Source organism: Mesoplodon mirus, assembly GCF_964341445.2.
Source record: "Mesoplodon mirus genome assembly, chromosome: 2".
NCBI lineage: Eukaryota > Metazoa > Chordata > Mammalia > Artiodactyla > Ziphiidae > Mesoplodon > Mesoplodon mirus.
The window spans coordinates 191,805,212-191,827,199 of NC_138977.1; the positions used below are offsets into that span (position 1 = coordinate 191,805,212).

Below are 21,988 nucleotides of genomic sequence, written 5' to 3' on the forward strand. Positions count from 1 at the left end.
AAACCTTGGAGCCCTAAGGTGTAGTCCATAAGCCTTGTCAACTTGGGCCTCCTCTTACTTTTTTGCCTCAGGGCCCATCCTGGTTGCTGAACACACGGAAATACTATAGGAATGCTTTGGGGGATGGACTGAAACAAGTGGCTGGGCTACTACTGACCATTTTCCCGGGCTGGCCTTGCTTACTCAACTTTGTGAGTAGGAGCAGTGCCTCAGCTGGCCCATCTGTAACAGGAGGAAAATATTGTGAGCTCCAAAGGAGTGAATGCATGTAAACCCCTTAGTCCCGTGAATGGTGCATAAGGTGCCGGCAGGCGCTGCGCCTCCTGATTTCTTCTTCTTCTTCTTGATCATCATCATCATCATGATCGATGCTGATGCTGGTGTAGAAAGCCTGGACTGTGGAGGCTGACGGCCTGGGTTTGAATCCCCTCACTTGGAAGATAATCTTGAGAAAGTCTGAAAGCTTCAAGTGCTTCATGGGAGAAAGTAGGACTCGATGCCTGGATCAGGGGCCGCAGGAGGCTTAAGGCAAAGGTCAGCAGAGTGCAGAGAGAGGACCAAAAACTGTCAACCGTCGCTGTTATTACTGCAAATGAAGACAAGCTGGGCATCGGTGCCCACTAAGGACCATGCCGACAAGCCTGGCGGTTTCAAGCAGGTCCCAGAGGCAGGAAGCCTTCCTTGGAGAGGCGCGGGGGTGGGAGGTGGGGGAAGCTCAGGCAGCCACTGGGAGTGGGAAAGCGGAGAGCGAACTTGACCTCCGACTGCACGCGGGGCGTGTCCGTCCGAGTCCCCGGCTGCAAGGTCCTGCCTCCGACGCGGGCTGGAGGAGCCGCTCCCGGGCGTAGGGGGCCGGGCCCGGGACCCCGCCCAGGAGGCGGCCGGGTCCCCTGGGTTGGGCGCTGCTGGCGGAGCCGACGGGGCGGAGAGGAGCACGGCGGGAGGAGGAGGAGAAGGAGGGGGCTGGTCAAGGGAAGTGCGACGTGTCTGTGGAGCCTTATTATACCTCCTCGGGAGTCCGGCAGTAGCCACTGCCGCCGCCACCGAGCGTCCTAGCGCTTCCGCTCCCAGGAGCTGGGCTCCGAGTTCCAGCGCGCCGGGCACCGCCGCAGCCAGCCAGCATGTCGTCCGGGGTCAAGAAACAGAAGACGGTAGGCTTCGAGTCTCCTGCCTTCCTCCTCCGCTCCAACCCCGGGACGCTCGGAGGCGAGCAGCCCCGGCGCCGAGGCTGGGGCGCGGGGAGAGGGAAGAGGAGGAGGAGGGAAGCAGGAGGGCGAGGCTCGGCCGGGACTCCCGGGGCAGCCCTTGCCGGGCAGTCCCTTCCCGCCCCGCGCCTCTGGGAACCTGCGCCCCGTGGGGTCGTCACGGCCGGGATAGACCTCCTGAGCTGGCAGAGTGGGTCCCAGTTAAGAGAAAGGACCAGAGATGGGAAATTTCCTTTCTTCTCCAAGAGCTTTTCCAGACCCGTCTTTTCTTCTGAATGAGCTCCGCGCGGGTCCAGCGGGTGGTGGGCTGAGGGAACTCGGTCCTGCCAGGTTTGCTCGCGGGGCACACGTCAGTGACAGTCATTGGGGTTTTGTCCACGGAAACTCCTTGGAGTGGACTTTCATGACAGACATTCATAAAGGAAACTACGACCATCTAGACGTAAGGGAGGAAATTGCATTTCTACTCTGGCAGGACTCCAGCTTGATTCAGTTCCCTGTTGGAATCGTGTGGCACCTCAGGTTCAGTCATGGGGGGCCCCTCAGCTTGGTGGAGTGAGATGAGGGGACTGTTTTCAGGAGGCTCAATTTTATCCAGAATTAATCTGGGCCATCCCCATTGTGGGAAATAGAGGGTTCCTCGAAAAGTTTCTTTCCCACTTAGCGATAGGAGCTCCTATAAATTTTGCATCCTTAAACATGGCAGCAGTGATCACAGACTCTTAGAGTCGGAAACAGCCTTGTAGCCAGCATTTGGGCCACACCAGGGGTGGTCTGCAAGCCTTGTTCAGATCCCAGCCAGCAGTCTGACTGCCTAGCACTCATCTTTTCACTACCACACTACAAGCCTCAGATGATTATGGTGGTTAGGGAATGGGCTGACCTCTCTCAAACAGACTTGCGCTTGGCACATAGTAGGTGATCAATAAATAAATGTTTATTACTATTATTATTTAATACTTATTACTGAAATATCTTTGAGGTGTATTTGTGGCAGGCGGCGGGAGAGGTGAAAAAAACATGAATTGGGGAAGAGGAGTGGAGGGGCCATGCAGGGGCTAGAAGTGTGGACTTCAGCAACAAGGGGAAGGGAATGAATGGGGGCTCTGTGGTTTCAGGGAACCACACTGGACCCGCAGGAAGATCCAGGGGGAAGGCAGCATCAACTTGAGAAGGGAGAATGGTCGGGGTCCAGTTGCCTTTTATAGGAGCGATTTTAAAGTGGAGAGACTCTCAGTATTATATTTGAAAATATTGTTAAGTGCAAATCACTTGTGTTTTATTTCTATTTAATTTTATTAATTTCTGTAAAATTCTCAAGGGTATTTTCTAAATGACAACCTGCTGTGGCACTTAGTAGCCTTTTATATCAGTGAGGTTTTAATTCTTACCTCCTTGCTTGCATCAAGAATTCCTTCCCAATGGGGTTGCTTTGTCAAGCATTAGTAATGAAGGGACGGGTGGTCTTTCCCCTTCATGCCTCCAGTCAGCAAGAGCCTGTGAAGTGAAAGGTTTGAAAACAGGGGTTTTACACACTGATCGTGGCAACTGCACACAGACAGAGAAAGTGAGAAATTTGAGGGCCGGAGGGTTTGGTTTTTGTATTTACACATTTGGAACCTTCTATTTTTTGTTTGGAGGTGTGTTTGTGTGTATGTGTGTGTGTGTGTGTGTGTTCTGCATAAGATGAAATTAACACCTGAAACAGCTAGCAGGACTTGTGAACTTTTATTTAGCCAACATGATTATAATCCAGGGCACCAGCACAAGTTCCCCAAAGGGGCAGATAGATACTATTGGGTAAAGCAAGTCAGCTGTAAATGCATATGAAATCTCTCAAGCTTTAATTGTTAACTCAAAATGTGTTTTGAAACTTTGCAAGCCAAAACAAAATCTGTCCACATGTGTGACCTCTGAACTAATCAATTATTTGAGAAGTGAGTCTTGCTGATCTAGGAAGGTTTCCTGAGGCTGAGCTGATCTTTTTAGGGACTTGCAGAAATCATTACATAATGTTCTCTCTTGTTAACAGAGGGTGATCAATTCACACCCCAGGTACTGCAGTGACTCCAAGTATTTGTTGAGCCCCTACTGTGTGCCAGCCAGGATACTGGGGTGAATATATCTTTCCCGGGGTTTTTTTTAGCCACACTGTCTGGATGAATATAGCCATTCAGTTCAGACCCCTGTTGGGGGAGTAGGTAGTTTTGGTTTAAATGTGAGAAGGTAGGATGATTTTCTTACAAGCTTGAGAAAAATAAAAAAGGAAAGTTTCTTTTATAAGGGAAGGTAGCACATTCCTCCTGTGTTAGGCATCCTTACCATGGCAACCAAAGACAGCTACGTGTCACAGCCCTCCCTCCCACCCTTGATTTACTTCCAACCCTGGCCACCTCCCATCCCGTCGACACACACATAGATCCCAGGAGAAGGAAGGAGGCAGACTGCAGCCAGAGGACTGGAAAGAAAGGCAAAGGCCTGGTCCTTTCTTCTTGCATCATGTCCTGGATTAGCATTTTTCAAGGCCCACAGACAATGTTATGTCCTGGAGACAACCAATCTAAAAAAATCATCTGAGATATTAAAATATTTTCCAAAGGGTCAAACAAGCCAGTGTTTGGAAGGGAGTGAAGGGCTACTGAAAAGTTAAAGCTCTCCCTAAATGTAAGTGATTATCCACCTTTTTATTATTTTAAAAACTCTGTACACAGGGCTTCCCTGGTGGCGCAGTGGTTGAGAGTCCGCCTGCCGATGCAGGGGACACGGGTTCGTGCCCCGGTCCGGGAAGATCCCACATGCCACAGAGTGGCTGGGCCCATGAGCCATGGCCACTGAGCCTGCGCGTCCAGAGCCTGTGCTCCGCAACGGGAGAGGCCACAACAGTGAGAGGCCCGCGTACTGCCAAAAAAAAAAAAACTCTGTACAATATTCCATTATTTTCCTGGAGGTGGCTACTTTTAAAACTATTTGAAGATGCTGTGTAAGGCAAGACATGAATTTCCAGATGAGCAACCATTGGAAGGAAGGAAAAACAAGTACTTCCCAGAGTCCTGGCGCTAAGCTGTGCTGTATTTCATTTCATCCTCACAGCAGCCTTCACCCCAGAAAACCGAGCCTCACCTCTAGGGGAGGAGAAATGCCAGGAGCAGGTCAGGATTTAAATTCAAGTTTGTCCAACTTTGAAGCCCCTGCTTCTGCTCCCTCTATTTCTCTGGCCCATAAATTTCCTCGTCTGTACTGACTTACCCCTTACAATTGTTGTGAGGCGTAAATAACTCCTAAAAACTGTCTTGCTCAGTTCTAGGCCCATATGCAGTTGCTTCTGTTATTATTTTTATTACACCATACTGTCTTGGTTTGCCCAGCAAGGAGAAGAAAGCACAGGTCAGACCATTCCAAAGGCTCAGTAAACGACAACCATAAGAATATTTAATAAAAACAAACAAAGAAGTATAGAGGTGATGATTTGAATTCTAATTGTGAAAAGGTGAATAGAAGACAAAGGCTGATAATTAGTGTGGACGTACCAGAGTAACCCAAATAATCAGCAAGATTTTGCCAACAACCTTGGCCAAGAAAGGCAATCTATATATAAGTAAATTTTAGACTAATTTCTCTTCACCCTTCCTGTGCCTTCAACTGTTTCCAGATCTATCTTAAAATTAATGTTGTCTGATTCATGCTGTTATTCCATGATCATCTCTTTGGACTTTTACCGTTAAAAATAAATATCATTAACTCTGAGTTTTTTATCTCTGAGATAGTTATCTTTATCTTTCAGCACTTTGTCTTCCTGTTAATGTATGTGGCTCTCTGGTTTGCTTAGGGGAGAATTAGGCTGAACCTTTAGGGAATGAGAGTCTGAGAAAGGACTCAGTGATGTCAATTTCAGTCCTAAGCGATTACTGTTTATTTCAAGACCTGTCACTAAATAGTAATGGGCACTCATCTTTGTGTTTGGAAGTCTTTGGAAAACACAGAAACTAAAAGTAAATAAACATAAATATAATGGCATTTCAACTAACCTTTCATCCCTTAGGTGATTTGCTCATCCCACAGGTGAAATGGCACCTGTCCAGAGCAACTTTGCATAGAGCCTGGCACTGAGTAGGTGCTCCATAAATATTTTTTGCATAAAAGACTGCAGGATTCATTAGTGAATGAATTTGTTTTTAGCATCTCTGTTTTGCTTAGATTTCCCCCACTCCCCTCTTACCTGTCTGCTCTTGTATGCTTGCTTATTTTTGCCTGGATATTCATCATCACCACTGAAAAATTACCTGTAGGGATTCTTTGAGGCTTAGGATGAATGGCCTTCCCCCCACCCCGCCAATCCCCTGGAGGATTTGCTTTTGTTTCTGCCAGGTGGCTGGTGGCACTACTAGTCTGGCACCACTTTGACCTAAACTTACCACTTCAAGTTTTTTAGACCACCCAGGTGATGTGAATTTGAGCTGCAGTTTTGCACACAGGGACCAGCTGGTGAGTACAAGTCCTCATGGACTACCCCCCTGTGCCTTCTTATGTACACTTCCCAGGTCAGACGGCCATTGTCCCTGCAGTCTTTCAGAGTGGGAAGTGGGTTAATTCTGGTTCACTCTTATTTTTAGGGGGTGACTCTTGTGAAACTCAGCTTAGTGTAGACAAAGGCCTTTGTATTCTCCCCACTTGGGTACATTCTAGTCTTCGATTTCTGTTTTATCTCCCCCGTGAGGCTGTCAAAATCCATGCACATCTGCCCCTTATCAGGGCAAAAGTGCCTCCCTGCTTGCTTACCTCTTAGGTTCTTGCTTTCCCGCAGATTTTGGCCTGGTAGTTCCTTACTATCTTCTTGGGTATTTGATGTTTCTAATTAGATTATTGTATATTATAGCCTGTACTTTAAATCTGTTTTTATGAAGGATTGGGCTGTATAACCTAGACCATCATTGCTGGAAACAAAAAAATCTCTGTCTTTTCTTGATTCCTGTGTATCCTTAACATTTTCATATCATACCTTTCCCTTATTATACCTATAACATTCTTATAAAAGGAGTACTTTAAGAACAAGTAAACTTAAGTCAGATTGCTAGTCAGAAATATTTAATTTAATTCCTTTTTCCCTACAAAGTGCTAAGGTCTGGGCTGGGGGCGGAGGAGGTGAGCAGTGCTCACCTTGTCTTGTGGCCTCTGCCTTACGGGCATCCGTTGAGATGTGCATTGTCCTGTCTCATCCTTAGTGTTGGTCCAGTTCAAGTGCATTCCTGTCTGAAAGCTCCTTCAGTTTCAGCACCTCTCCCTGCTTCTCCCATGCTCTCGTGGGTACTTTGAGGTCACTGTGCTGCCCCAGCACAACTCTGGGGGAAATTCGGTTAGGCTGTCTAAGATCTTTGACATTGCCGCCCTACTCCCAGAAGGGTGGGAACTGTGCTTCTGCTCTGGTGTGACCATGCTGGGACTTTGAGGGGCTCGAGGGGCTGCTGACGTCTGTCCCTGCTTCCTCTCCCTTGGGATCTGTTGAGGCTCAGCAGCACACCCAGTGCCCCTGCTTTCAGAGTCCCTGAAGCTATTTGGTTCCTCTTACCGCAAGCCCAACACCAGGCCCAGAACACCACTCCCCTTCTCAGACTCACACTGGCATCTAAGCTCCCTTTTTTTTTTTTTTTTTTTTTTTTTTCTTTTTGCGGTATGCGGGCCTCTCACTGTTGTGGCCTCCCCCGTTGCGGAGCACAGGCTCCGGATGCGCAGGCCCAGCGGCCATGGCTCACGGGCCCAGCCGCTCCGCGGCATATGGGATCCTCCCAGACTGGGGCACGAACCCGTATCCCCTGCATCGGCAGGCGGACTCTCAACCACTGCGCCACCAGGGAGGCCCTAAGCTCCCTTTGTTTCTAATCAATATTAAATAGAACTTTTTCAGAAAGGTTAATTAACATTAACATTGGATTCGTGACAAATGTGGTCTTATGGATCCTCTTTCCTGCCTTTTGATCACCAAAGAATTTTTTTTTCAGTTTAGAATAAGTTGGCACACGAGATGGAAATATTTTTTTCTCTCTGCAAAAGAGCCATTGTATTAAAACTTAAAATCTAACTTGCCTCTGATAACACATGGTGTGTAAGGTGACTTTCATCAGTTGGCTGGTGTGACTTCCTTTAAAATCTAATCAGCAACTCTTCTGTATTTCACATTTACTCCTGAAGTTGATTTTGCTATTACTGGTATTGTGAAAACATGTGTGCAGCATAAACATGGCAAGCTCAATCTAATATCTGTCTAGCACCAAATACTAAATTTTGACAGAAAAAGTGACCTGTTATCAAGCTTTTCTAAAACAGTTACATAAATATATCAAATGCTACATCATTAAAAGTGATCATTTCTATGCTAGGTTAATATTTGCTTTAAATATCTAGTTATGTTTTGTCATAAAAATATGGATTTTTATCCACCAAGCATCTATGTCCAGGCTAATATTACAATTACTTTTTTTTTCTTTTTAATGCATGCTGAGTGTGGGCTTGAAAAATTATTTGCAGACTTTGCTTGGAGACTTAAACCACCTACAGTGTAGTCTGAGATTTTACCCCCATTACTTCATTCATCTATGCCTTCCCTAATCATTTATTTATGGATAACTCATGCTTTCTCAACTTTTAGCAAAATAGGCAACTAAGATGTTGGTGATGATTTTTATTTTTATATATTTCCTACTGTTAAAAACCTGAATTAATTTTTTCGTCCTCTGCTGTGATTCCATTGTATATTGTTTTGTTTTCCTTTAAGAGCTCTGAAAGCTTTTCCTTTTTTAGTTTGTGTCAGATCCTCACTTACATATTTGTTCACTTCATTCACTCAACAAATATTTTTTGAATGAACCAACCAGGACCTTTCGTTTCCGTAGTTTACTAGAGCTGCCAAAGCCTTATATTCTTATTTATTTATTTATTTATTTATTTATTTATTTATTTATTTATTTATATTTATGTTTGGTTGCATTGGGTCTTTGTTGCTGCGCGTGGGCTTTCTCTAGTTGCAGCGAGCGGGGGCTACTCTTCGTCGCAGTGCTCGGGCTTCTCATGGTGGTGGCTTCTCTTGTTGCGGACCCCGGGCTCTAGGCACGCGGGCTTCAGTAGTTGTGGCACGCGGGCTCAGTAGTTGTGGCTCGCAGGCCCTAGAGTGCAGGCTCAGTAGTTGTGGCGCACAGGTTTAGTTGCTCTGCGGCATGTGGGATTCCCGGACCAGGGCTCGAACCCGTGTCCCCTGCATTGGCAGGCGGATTCTTAACCACTGCGCCACCAGGGAAGTCCCCAGCCTTATGTTCTTTAATTATAGTTTTTTAGGCTATTCAAAACTGTCTTTAAACTATTCAGAGCATAGCGTTTACTTTTTCTAACTACAACACCCCACCCACAAGTTGTGTATTCTTTCAACCTTCTGCCCAGTCAGTATTACAGTAACCTTGGGCCAAAAGCAATAAAATTTCCAACTGATTTTTCATACATTTTTTAAAATCCCTTTTTTGTTCTCCTAAATTAAAAATTTAAATTATTGACTTTTTATTCAGGCTGTTCCTACTTTAAAATTGTATTTTTTAAAGAACCCTAGCACTTTACTTCTGGAAGGAAAATTAAGAGCTCGTGTTAAGCCGTTCAAGTTGATACACAGTATTTCAGAGCTTTGCTAAGGCCCACGACCATCTTCCTGGCCAGCTGGTTGGTGATAACCACCACCACTGAGCTGGAGCTCTAAGTGCCTAACTACAGGCCTAGCACTTTTCTCTTTATTGTGTGCCCTTTGAAAGAGGCCCTACCCATTTTCTATAGCTTTGTTTTTTCTTTTACATACTGGGAAATAGTTTCCATAAATTAAACAAACAAACAAAAAAACACTCCCAAGTTGGTTATCAGTGAGTCACAGTTACACTTTTTAAAAAAAAATAAATTTATTTATTTATTTTTGGCTATGCTAGGTCTTCGTTGCTGTGTGCAGGCTTTCCCTAGTTGCGGCCAGCGGGGGCTACTCTTCGTTGCGGTGCGTGGGCTTCTCATTGTCATGGCTTCTCTTGTTGCGGAGCACAGGCTCCAGGCGCGCAGGCTTCAGTAGTTGTGGCACATGGGCTCAGTAGTTGTGGCTCACAGGCTCTAGAGCTCGGGCTCAGTAGTTGTGGCGCACGGGCTTAGCTGCTCTGTGGCATGTGGGATCTTCCCAGGCCAGGGCTCAAACCCGTGTCCCCTGCACTGGCAGGTGGATTCTTAACCACTGTGCCACCAGGGAAGCCCCACAGTTACACTTTGATTTAGCTTTAGCATCTTGTTTTGATATTCTGGAGATAGAAAACACGCACCAGAGAGCAGTGTTTGAAAAATGTAACTTTACCATTTTGAAATATTTTTCATGGGCCAGTCTGTTTCTCTTTAGAAAATTCAACTCATACCCCCCCAACTCCCCAACCTCACATACTCTTCCTTAAACCTTCTCAAACAGTTTAATCATTTTATCAAAAACAAGAAAAAAGATAATAATGATTGCATAGTGTGCAATACAGATAAAACTATATTAGGCAGAAGGTGGGGCAAGTTCAGTTATACATTAAGGTCTCAGTTCTTGTTGTAGTTCTCGGAATTTCCAGTTTTATCTCTAAATCCATTCATTTCCATTGTTTCCTAAGTTCATGAAGTACCATGAAGTCAACCACAGTAATTGTGTGGTCCTGCCAACTAAATCTACCTAATTGCTGAGTTCCAATAGAATCTTTTCCTGAATTATATGAATAAGTACAGCTCTTGGGCCATTGTGTCACTAATACAACAATGTTCTGAGTAGTTACTAAAAAATAAAATTAAAAAATTTACATTCATCTACTGTGTTTAAATTAGCCATTTGACTAAGAAGAGATCTAATAAAACATAGAGATTACAATTCCGACTATGGGATTTGCATATTTATCAGGAGTTTCAATTTTTAGAGCATGTTTTGTTAGAAAATTCCCACTCTGTTGTGACTTGTTTATCATCTGCATTGACAACTTCTGATGTGGCAGGCACCGTTTCCAGAGCCTGCCTGTGCATTAACTCATTTAGTCCTCATCATCTCCTGAAGCAAGTTTGTGAACAAATAGTCAGGAGGGAACTCATTTAACTGAAATAAATCTTTAGAGAGTTCCCCCACAGAAGAAGCTAAAATCTTATTAGCTCCTCTGTAGTTAATAAGTTGTTTATTTCATAGAGGGAATGAGACAAACACCAAGTAGCAAACACAGCAGGATTGGGCAACTAGTAATATATTACTGCTTCATTTGTAAAATATTTTGGCAGCTTCCTAGTGCTGATATCTCAACATAATAATATAGAATTCTACTGAGACATTCCCCAGCACTTTTGTAAAAAGAGTAAGTGGCATATACTCGCAAGTGCATGTTACCCTTGCCATCACACACATTTCTTTCTTTATGGTGACATAAAGTGAATAATTGGAAAATAAATTTTCTTTGTGCTCAGACTCAACAAGTAGGGGTAATAGTTTTTATTGCCTAGTTTTACCACTAGGTCAGTATTCAACAAATGTGAACAGAATGATTTGTTTCCACTAAAGCTGCTAATACTTGAGCCAAGTTGTAACAGTGATTTGTCAATGATAAAAGGAAACCAGGCCACCCATGTATTTTTCACAAAATAAAAATTTGACCTACCTGGAAGTCGAGGCTTAAGGATGTTGGCAACCAGATAATGCTTCCATTTCACTGGGGACCAATGAGGAGTGCCTGGAAATTGTGAGATCCTAAATGACACTTTCTATGACGTTTGGAAGAAACATCTGGGGAGTTTGTCTCATTCTGTCATCATAGGTCGGGAAAGTCTAAGTTTTCAGCAATCCTGGGCCATGGCCTCATTGACAGCCACTAGGAAGACCTGGATTCTGATTGCCAGGAGACCACTGTGTAAAAGGCCGGAGCCCACGCTCAAGGGGAGAAGAGCGGCGTTGGCTGCATGTAATTGTAGGGGCTGAGATCGAAGTCCTTTAATAGAGAGGTTACCTTATTTAAATGAAGGGAGTACTAGTGACAGTAGAGAAATTAAATCACAGAATCCATGCGTTCACAGTGTGAGACACCTTGGGTACAAAATTCTGTTAAAAGGATGTGTTGCCTCTGCTTAGTCAGCCATTCAGTGAATGAAAATCTGGGTCATCATAAACACCTGGTTTCTTCCATTTTCTTCTCAGTGTTGAGGCTCTGGCTTAATAAGTCCTTTAAACATCACATTGTGATGTCCATCCTTGATTTAGGTTAAGAGTCTCCCTCAAGGTTGAGGAAGGTACCTTGTTGATCCAGCTGAGTTCCTTAGATAGGGGAAGGGAACAAGCATTTATTCGGGGACTTTCCATACAGTAACTCATCTCCTCCTCACAGTAACCTATGGAGTAGTTGATGTTCTTATCCCCATTTTATAGTTGAGAACAGTAAGGCTTATTGAGATTAAATAACTCACCTTAGGATGCATTAGTGTGAGTGGCAGAGCTGACTCTCTCCTAAATTCGAACGCCATGTTTTCAATGATTCTTTTTTTTTTTCATTCGTTAATGTAATAGATGTCATGGATACTACAACTGTCAAAATGAAGATTATTCTGATGATTGAAACATACATTTAAACTTTGTGGATGCAGATTAATGCAGTGAAGAAACTGAAAAGATTAGGTGGTCGCTTTGAAAGGGATTTTCCTCAGGTGCTTTTTGGAATGTTGTATATAATCTTTAGAAGATGTGGATTTGAGCAAATGCCATTAAAAGGCAATAAATGTTAGTTTGGATGACGCTTTGCGGCCAATTTTAGGAACGGTAGTGTTTGGAATCGAACCCAACATTTCACCTTAATAATACAAAGCTTCAGTGTTCTAGTGGGTGAATGCATATACCCAAGAAAAAGTGTCCTTAGAAATAACTGCAGTGACTTACATGTAACTCTAGACCTGGCCTTGTTCATTATGTGGGCGCTGCACAGTCGAGCATTCATGAGTTCCAAGTTCCCAAAGCCCCACAAGCTACAGGCCTGTTTTCTGGATGTACTAGAGGTTTCATTGACATTTCCACAGCTCAGCACAGAATTTTAATCTTTCATGGTTCAAGGAGCTTGTGTCATATACACAGCCTCATTACCAGAACCAATTGCAAAAGAATATGAAGAAAATACACAGAGGTAATGAAACACAGCCTTCAGTGGAACACTTACAGGGCTGGTGTTTAGAAAGGCAGCTAAGACCTTTGCTGAACACTATAACTGTGTGGTTTAGCGCATCTTCTGAAGGCAGTTACACATTTCTAGGAGACTTGATTTGATATGTATTGTGTTTCCATGAGGGCCATTGCCCCCTCCCTGAATTATAGCAGGGTTCCTCTGGGTCTGCATTAATACCTTTCTTTCATCATACTCATCAAGGCTTAGTCATAAATTCTTATTAATTATCCTAGCCACTCTCTAGAATGGGTGGGTATAAGGATTACAAATCTTTACTAAAATAAAGAGATGGCATAAATGGCATAAATTCCCTACGCCTTCTGGTGAGCCCATATAATAGTAGAGACAACCCAAGTTTGCCAAGTTCAGTGGCCTAGTTCTTTGTTTTGTCTCCAAGCAGACAGAAGCTCAGGGACACCTGAATTATATTTGGAATGAAGGCTTTCTTACTGGGATTGTACCAAGTTAATTGTGTGCTGTGAAACACCATATGGCCTCATTTTCATTGGGACATCTAGTGCTGTAAACACTATAATACATGAATTAAGTGATTCAGCTAATTATACCCATTTTTTATATGCTTCTAAAAAATAGTACGTGATCCTTGAAATAGAGAAGGTTGTGTATTCAAATTTTATTACCATTTTTTTGGTGTTGTGTCTGTATGTTTATTTTAATGAGGAGACTGGAAACTAAACCATTTCTTTGCTGCTAATTCATGCTGCATTACCTTCTTATTTCCATGGGACATATGAATTCTGAAGCCATGTCTGTCTCCGTGATAGCACCCTGCTTGGATCTGTGTATAGTTGCATATCAAGTATAGAAGGAGTTATTACCTTAAAAAGCTGATTTAGACAGAGGCTTGAGGAAAGAGAAGGATACAAGAGTCAAGGAGATATCTGGAGAAAACTTGATCCTGTAGACCAGCAGTTAAGAAATTATGTTCTGTGGCCAAATCCAGCCCCCACCCTGTTTTGGTATAATGTGTAAGCTAAGAATGGTTTTTAAATGGTTGAGTAAAAAATCAAAGGAAGAATTATATCTCACAACATGTGAAAAGTGTATGAAATTCAAATTTCAGTATCCATAAATAAAGCTTATTAGAACACAGTGATGCCCATTTATGTATAAGTTGTGGCTGCTTTCACTGCAGAGATGAGTATTTGCAATAGACTGTATGGCCTGTAAAGCTGAAAATATTTATTATGCGCCTCTTTAAGAAAAGTGCACCACCTCCTGCTTTTGACAATGGGGGACCAGTGTTCAGTTCCGACTGACTTAGGTCAATGGCCTGTCAGCACATCACTCACATCTGACTTCAGAAAGCTGAGTACCCAGCTCTACTTCATGAGCCCCCAATTGAATCGTGTTTGGTGTATTGCCATTGTTTTGTTTTAAAAAACATTATTTTTAAAAAAGTTCTAGGGAACTCATTGTTATGTCTCTTTTAATGATATTATTGAAGATATTGTTCATTAATTACAACGCATGATATTCTCTTTATAAAGATCCATGGGAGAAATACCTCTTCAGTCTTAGTACCAGAAAGGCTGTATTTTTTCTGAGGATTTATGTGTGTGTGTGTGTGTGTGTGTGTGTGTGTGTGTGTGTAATCCTTTGGAAACTGTGCATTCTGTGACTGTCCAGCTTTATTTTTGCCAAAAAGCTTGGAAGCAAATTTATGGCTCACTTTCTAATTTTGAACCAGCTTCGTGCTTGGTATCATTTCACTTTATGCCCCTTATGTTGTTTTCTCTTTTTCTCATCCACTCAGAAGTGAGCTTTTGCTGTGCTTTATGGATCCTGTAAGTCACTGTACATGTTTTAGGAACAGAACATGTTTTAATGCAGAACATTAAAACATATATTAAATTAAAAATAAGATGCATTTGAACTTTAGCTCCAGAAACTCACAGAGTATTCCTTACAGTCCCACCTCAGAGAGCCCTTCACCTTTTCCCTACTGTTTTGTGAATTTCCAGGGCTCTGTGTCTTCAGGACCTTATGGAAACCAATCCTTGAAATGCTTATTAAGTGCTTTGTGGTCTAATGTTCTATCCTTGCTGGAGGCTTATCATCAAACCCCCTCAAGATGGATAAAGATATAGATCAGAAGTTCTTCATCTGGAGTCCAGAGGATTTAGGAGAGTTGTGAACTTGGATGGGGAAATTATTTTTATAACCTAAAATAGAAATGTCTCACTTCCTTCAGTGATGATCACAGACAACAAATCATAGCAGTATTAACAGTACCTGTGATTATATCAGCAATAGAAGTTACAGATATTTTCATACCATGTAAATTGTTGCCGATATCACTGATGTCATGAAAATAACTGTGTTCTTTATTACTCCGAAATTTAGATGATTACTATAGCTGTCTACCTAAACATCAGGATCTTGTTATTTAATATGCTGATAAAGAAGGACATTTATTACTGTCCTGTAATTTTAAAAAAACATTTTGATAACTAATTCATTTTTTTTTCTTTGCAGTCATTTGTGTTTTATTTTATGCATTTAAAAACATTTTTCTGAGAAGGGGTCCATAGGCTACCAAAGGAGTTCTTGACTCAAAAAAGGATAAGAAAGCTCTGTGCATGGGTACACCCATGCAGGCCCCCACACACAGTTTTTACAGGCAGTTCCAGAGGGTTCACAGATGCCCAGACAAGGCCCATGTCTAATATGCAGTTTAAGAACTCAGGCCCTATTGGCTAAAATCCAAGATAGAAGGTCTCATGAGGGAGGGTTTTTATTTTGTTTTATTTTCTGAGGCCCAGTTCAAATGAATCACTTCTAAGAATCAACCTGCAGTGCTTGGTCATAATCTTAGTCATAGTATTGATTCTGGCTGTTATCATTTAGCATTATCTCTTTCATCCAAAAAGCAAGGAATGAACATGTCTTCATAAAGTAACCTCTTGGCTTTTGCCATATCAACTCTTGGTGTTTTTCAGTGAGAAATTAAAAACCTACCACTTCACACTGTTTGATTTTTAATTTCTATTGAAAAGAGCTTTGAGTCTTTGAATGGTCAGAGCTTGATACGTGTGTATGTCATAAATTTGGAATTGGATAAAAAGTACCAGTGCCACTAGATGTTAATGACATAATACCTTTCATGTTCTGTGCCTTGAATGTTTTTATTGATGTTGTCTTTACTAATCAAGCATATTTTTTTGTTCATGAAGCCACAGTTCATGTGAGAATATCATTCTCTGCTGATATTTGTGTGTTGTACACCCCTGGTTAGGGTTTGCTTTACACTTGCACGGCTTTTATGTTTTTTTGAGTTCCATTTCTTGTGCTGGTATTCTGAATTCTCCCCTTCATTTATTGAGATCTGGGTGGGACTTTAAGATTATCTAGTCTGGTGTTTCTCGACCCTGCTACACTTTACAAAATATTGATGCCTGGACACCACTCCCAAGAATCTGATTGAATTGGTCTGTGTGGGGTTCTTTAAAAGCTGGGTAAGAGGTTCCTCGGTTCTGCCTGCCTTGAGAACCACTGCCTAGCTTAATTCCTTCGCCATACAAATGTGGAGCATTGTGACATGCCTGAGGACCTCCAGCTAGCTAGTAACAAATGGGTTTTCTCTACTTCAGAATGCTATTTGCTCTTTTCAGATTTTTTTTTTCAAAAACGCTAAGCCATTTATCAGCTAACGCAGACTTCTGGGACGGCTGCATCCCTCACAGAATATTTAAAATTAAATATTACAGCTGGAATGTTTAAAAGCTTGCCACCCTTGTCCTATTTTAACATTACCTAATGAACAGACAGCTTTCTGGAAAAACCCGGAGATCATTCTTTCTTAGTCAGTTGTTCCTGGCTGTGGTGACAACTTATCCCTGGAAATTTGCCCCATTCCCAAATCACAATTAAGAGAGTGGCTTGTTTTTGTAAGTAGCTTGTGATTCTTGATAATGTAAGTCTCCAGATCTTACTGTTGAACCTGGCACGTTCCAACGGGAATAAATCTAAAAAGATTCCCTTGTCACATTTGATGGCCTTGAATATTAAAGACCCACATTGGAAGAACTCTCCAAAAATCAGCCTGCCTTTCCATTGTGATTTGTCAGTGTAACTCTAACATTTCTAGGAAAAATATATAAATACCTCATGGGCAGAAATGCTGTCCATTTCTATATTTCATACCTATCATCTGAGTTTACTAAGAATGAATCAAATTAATTTATAACCATCTGCCTTTTCCACCCAAGCTAATAAACTTCTTGCCTTGTTTTGTCTGATCATGGATTTTGATCAACTTTATTTATCTCATTGGGTTTAAAAATTAATAATGCATCGCCTTATATGGCACTTATCTTCATAGAGATTATTCATTCTTAATGTAGTAAATGAAAGGAAAAAACAGATTTAATATAGATATTTGACTTAAAAAGATTAGATGACTCAAGCTAATGCAGTTCTTTTTTTTCTAATTTATTTTTTATTGAAGTATAATTGATTTACAATGTTGTATTAATTTCAGATGTACAGATTTCAGGTATAATATATATATATATTTTTCAGATTCTTTTCCCATATAGGTTATTTCAAAATACTGAGTATAGTTCCCTGTGCTATACAGGAGGTCCTTGTTGGTTATCTATTTTACACATGGTAGTGTGCATATATATTATCTATATAATATATAAGGTTTATATTATACGCATGCATGTGGATTGTAGTTTGAACCGCTTTATGTCTAGGGCCGATTCTAGATCTGTACCTGCCAAAGGATGAACATTTAAAAAAATGTGATCACAGAGTTGAGAAAGCAATCTCTTTTTTTTTAGCTATGCTTAGCCTTATGAATATAGATAAGCATTTTAATGTATATTTTAATAATTAATTTTGAAAAGAAAAGATTTGATAGAGCAAAGATTTAAGCAATAAAAAAAACCCATAAGACTATGAGAAAAAATATGGATCTTTTATGATCTCACAGCTGAGAAGACCTTTCTAAGTGAGACACAAATTCAGATACCACACACACACACAAATACACATACACACAAAAATTTTTAAATTACCTGCCAAAATTTAAAAAAAAATTAAAATCAAATCAAAAGACAAACAACAACCTAGGGGAAAATTTCTAATTCAGAGAAGACATAGTTCTGCTTTCCAAAATATACAGCACTCCTACAAATGAGTATTTTAAAAAATCAGCAATCCAATAGAAAAAAATGTGGAAAAAGAACATGAATTTCACAGAAAAGGAAATACAAATGGCTCTTAAACATATGAAAAGATGCTGAATCTCATTCATTATAATAAATACAAATTAAAAGTATGAGATTGAATTTTTCATCTATCAGATTGGCACAGGTAAAAACTTAAGCCAACCTGTTATATTGGCAAATGTGTGAGAGAAGAAACAGTCTCATACATAGCTAGTGGAGATGTATATTAGTACAATCTCCATAGAGGTGTTTGGAAATATCTATTAAAATTAATATTGAGCATATTCTTTGAACTAGCAATTCAAATTCTGGAAATTTTTCTATAGAGATCTTGCAAATGGGTAAGATGATGTATGTGCAAGGTTATTCTTGGCAACATTTTGTAACAGAGGTTTGGAAACAACCTAAATATCAATCAATAAGAGGATTCTTTAAGTACATGTTATGGACTATTTTGTTATTATAATATATGCATAGTAGAAATTAATTTGCCACTGTTAATAAAGAATGAGTTGTCCCCTAACTATACCAATATGGAAAGATTTCCAAGCATTTTGTTAAGTAAAAAAGGCCTGGTGCAAAAGAGTGTCTATAGCCTTGTAACATTTGGGAGAAAAAGGAAAAAAGATGCATATAGTTATAAGTGCATAGAGTATCCCTGGAAGGATGCATAGTAAATTAATAGTATTATTGCCTCCAGGAAAGGGAACTGAGTGGCTGGGTAGGAGATTTACTTTTCAAAAAGAGAAAGCTATATCTCTATCTATCTATCTATCTATCCATCTAGATAATAGCAACTGTGAAAAGTCTGTGATTTTATCCCAGTTGCAATCTAATAAGTTAACTTGCCATAGTTGCATGGTTGCTGGCAGAAAACAAAACTCCTGAGTCAGAGACAAAGGGCTTTATTACTCATAGCACAGCAATCAGTATGAGCATCAGTGTATGTTGGTTTCTCTTGCCCCCATCTCCCAAGCGGGTGACATGGGTGCATCTAGATGGATATCCGCACAAGCAGTGAGTTGTATTATAGGAGAGGAACTGTAAGTGAAGGGAACCTGAATCTTTTTTATCATGGGCAGTAGAGAGGCTGACCCTTTGCTCTGGAGGAGACATTATCTCTCTCATCCAAGGCTGTTCACTATACAAACATCCTTGAAAAGATAGTCTGAAATAAAAGGCAGTTAACACTGTACATCAAAAGGTGTACAGAGACACAAGAGAACAATGGAGAATTGTCTGTCTCTTGTTTATTTGTAAGTATATGCATTCATATACATATATGAGGTTTGAAGGCTAACAGTAACTCCTGGTCATTTGAGCCTTTCAGATAAATTGTGTGGAGTGTGAACTCATTGGTTATTGTTCAGATTACTAGGCCTGGATCTAGTGTCACTTAATTGCCTCCATCAAAGAATGCTATGTCCATCCACCTCACTATTCCATTGTATATATGTGCCACATCTTCTTTATCCATTCATCTGTTGATGGACACTTAGGTTGCTTCCATGTCCTGGCTATTGTAAATAGAGCTGCAATTAACATTTTGGTACATGACTCTTTTTGAATTATGGTTTTCTCAGGGTATATGCCCAGTAGCGGGATTGCTGGGTCGTATGGTAGTTCTACTTTTAGTTTTTTAAGGAACCTCCATACTGTTCTCCATAGTGGCTGTATCAATTTACATTCCCACCAACAGTGCAAGAGGGTTCCCTCTTCTCTACACCCTCTCCAGCATTTATTGTTTGTAGATTTTTTGATGATGGCTATTCTGACCAGTGTGAGGTGATACCTCATTGTGGTTTTGATTTGCAGTTCCCTAATGATTAGTGATGTTGAGCATCCTTTCATGCGTTTGTTGGCAATCTGTATATCTTCTTTGGAGAAATGTCTATTTAGGTCTTCTGCCCATTGGGGTTGGGTTGTTTGTTTTTTTGATAATGAGCCACATGAGCTGATTGTGAAGTAAGTCAGAAAGAGAAAAAACATATGCTAACACATATATATGGAATCTAAAAAAAAGAATGGTTCTGATGGACCTAGGGGCAGGACAGGAATAAAGATGCAGACGTAGAGAATGGACTTGAGGACACGGGGAGGGGGAAGGATAAGCTGGGGTGAAGTGAGAGAATAACATTGATATATATACACTACCAAATGTAAAATAGATAGCTAGTGGGAAGCAGCCGCATGGCACAGGGAGATCAGCTCGGTGCTTTGTGACCACCTACGGGGGTGGGATAGGGAGGGTGGGAGGGAGACACAAGAGGGAGGGGATATGGGGATATATGTATACATATAACTGATTCACTTTGTTACACAGCAGAAACTAACACAACAATGTAAAGCAATTATACTCCAATAAAGATGTTAAAAAAAAAAAAAAGAATGCTATGGCCATGAACTCCATTCTGCACCTGGTACACTATCTGTAACTACAAGTTATTGGTCAGGAGGGGCCCCAACTGAGAGTGAGAACATGTATGAATCCGCACAACTCATTCTCCCCTACTGTAACAAACCAAGGGAGTTGCCACCTTGGGCATTTGTAGTACTCTCAGATTTGGGAACTAGACGCATTGTTTTTCTTTAGCTCTAGAGTGAATGCTGAAGAAAGTGCTTCCTTTATTTGGCTTCATTTAGCTCAATTGCACACTGAAATCAGTTTCAGGCCTGTGCTTTGCAAAGTATGAATTGAAAATGGGTGGTGGCGGGGAGGGACTTTCTTGGCTTTGGCACCTGGATAACAAAGTAACCCAGGAACAGGCTTTTATTCATCAATGGAACACACTGGATTTGTGTCTCAGAGTTCAGGGTGGGCCAGGAGGAGCCCTGGTGGGTCTGTGGAGGGATGAATTAGCGTCCTGTTGGAAAGGTGCTGAGCCCCTCCTGAGTCACTTTGAATGCCCTCTTTTTGCAGCAGCCACAGCAATGGCCCATATTTTTAAACTTTTTATTTAAGTATCGTATATAACATATGTATATGAATATATATAAATCTTAAGTGTCTGCCCGATGAATTTTCATAAAGTGAACACACTTGTATAACTAACCAGCACCCACATTAAGAAACAGAATACTGTCCGAATCCCAGAAGCCCCTTCCAGTCACGAACTCTCCCTCTGAAGGTAATCATCTGATTATTTTTGCCTGGTTTTGAACTTTAGAGTACAAAGAGAACTGTATATCATACACGCTGTGTATGGCTTCTCTTGCCTCAAGTTATATTTGTGAGAGCCCTCCATATTGTCTGTACTGTTAGTGTGTGGTTGGAATTTGTTCATTCTCATGGTTGCATAGCAGCCAGGGGTGATTTTGTTCCTCAGGGGACATTTGGCAACGTCTGGAGACATTTTCTGGTCATTACAACTGGGGGGAGGGAAAGTTGCTGCTACCCACCCTACAATGCACAAGGCAGCCCTGCAACAGTGGCCCAAAATGTCACTAGTGCTGAGGCTGAGAAACCCTGCTGTATAATAATAATATTCCATCATGTGAATCTACCACGATTTATTTACCCACATATTCCTTAGAGCCTCAACTTCAGCATTCATGACCATTATACAGCTCAGGCCTGGCTTTGAAATTCTTGAAACTATGCTTACCACAGTCTCATCAAACTAAAAAAATTACCAAACAGGATATGCTTTTTACATTTAGGATAAGCGTTAGAATCAAAATGAAGTATTATGTATAGTCTTGGTCATAGACAAAAATTGTATATTTTGGAATCACTACAAGAATTTGAACAGATTCTCAATGAGAGAATGAAATGGGCTAAATCAAGTAAAGATGTGAAGGACTATTATTAAAAACAGCTTTATTGTAGTATAATTTACATCATAAAATTCACCTAATTTAAATGTACAATGGAAAGATCCCTAGTAAATTTATAGAATTGTGCAACCCTCACCGCAATCTAATTTTAGAACATTTTCATCACACCAAAAAGATCCCTTATGCCCATTTGTAGTCACTTCTGTTCCTAGCCTGAATCCCAAGAAACCAACAGTTTACTTTCTGTCTCCAAAGATTTTCCTTTTCTGGATGTTTCCTAAAAATGGAAACATAAAGTAAGGTGGTCTCTTGTGTCTGGCTTCTTTCACTTTGCATAATGTTTTCAAGGTTCATGCATTGTTGTAGCAGATATCATTACTTTATTCTTTTTTATGGCTGAATAGTATTCCATTGTACCTGTGTGTCACATTTTGTTTATCCATTCACAAGCTGATGGACATTTGGGTTGTTTTCAGTAGGGACTGTTATGAAAATGAACGTGGAGGATTTTTCTTTTAATTGAAGTATAGTTGATTTACAATGTTGTATTAATTACTGCTGCACAGCAAAGTGATTCAGCTATATATAT

General features: G+C 41.0%; 1 protein-coding gene across 1 annotated transcript in view; it reads left to right on the forward strand.

Moving 5' to 3' along the window:
- The first annotated feature begins 959 nt into the window (after positions 1 to 959).
- PAPSS2 (3'-phosphoadenosine 5'-phosphosulfate synthase 2) overlaps positions 960 to 21,988 on the forward strand; it is an 86,119-nt gene continuing 65,090 nt past the window's right edge. The window contains exon 1 of the mRNA XM_082610146.1: positions 960 to 1,151. Coding sequence (XP_082466272.1) covers positions 1,122 to 1,151 — 30 coding nt within the window. The 5' untranslated portion in view covers positions 960 to 1,121. The remainder of the gene's footprint in view (positions 1,152 to 21,988) is intronic.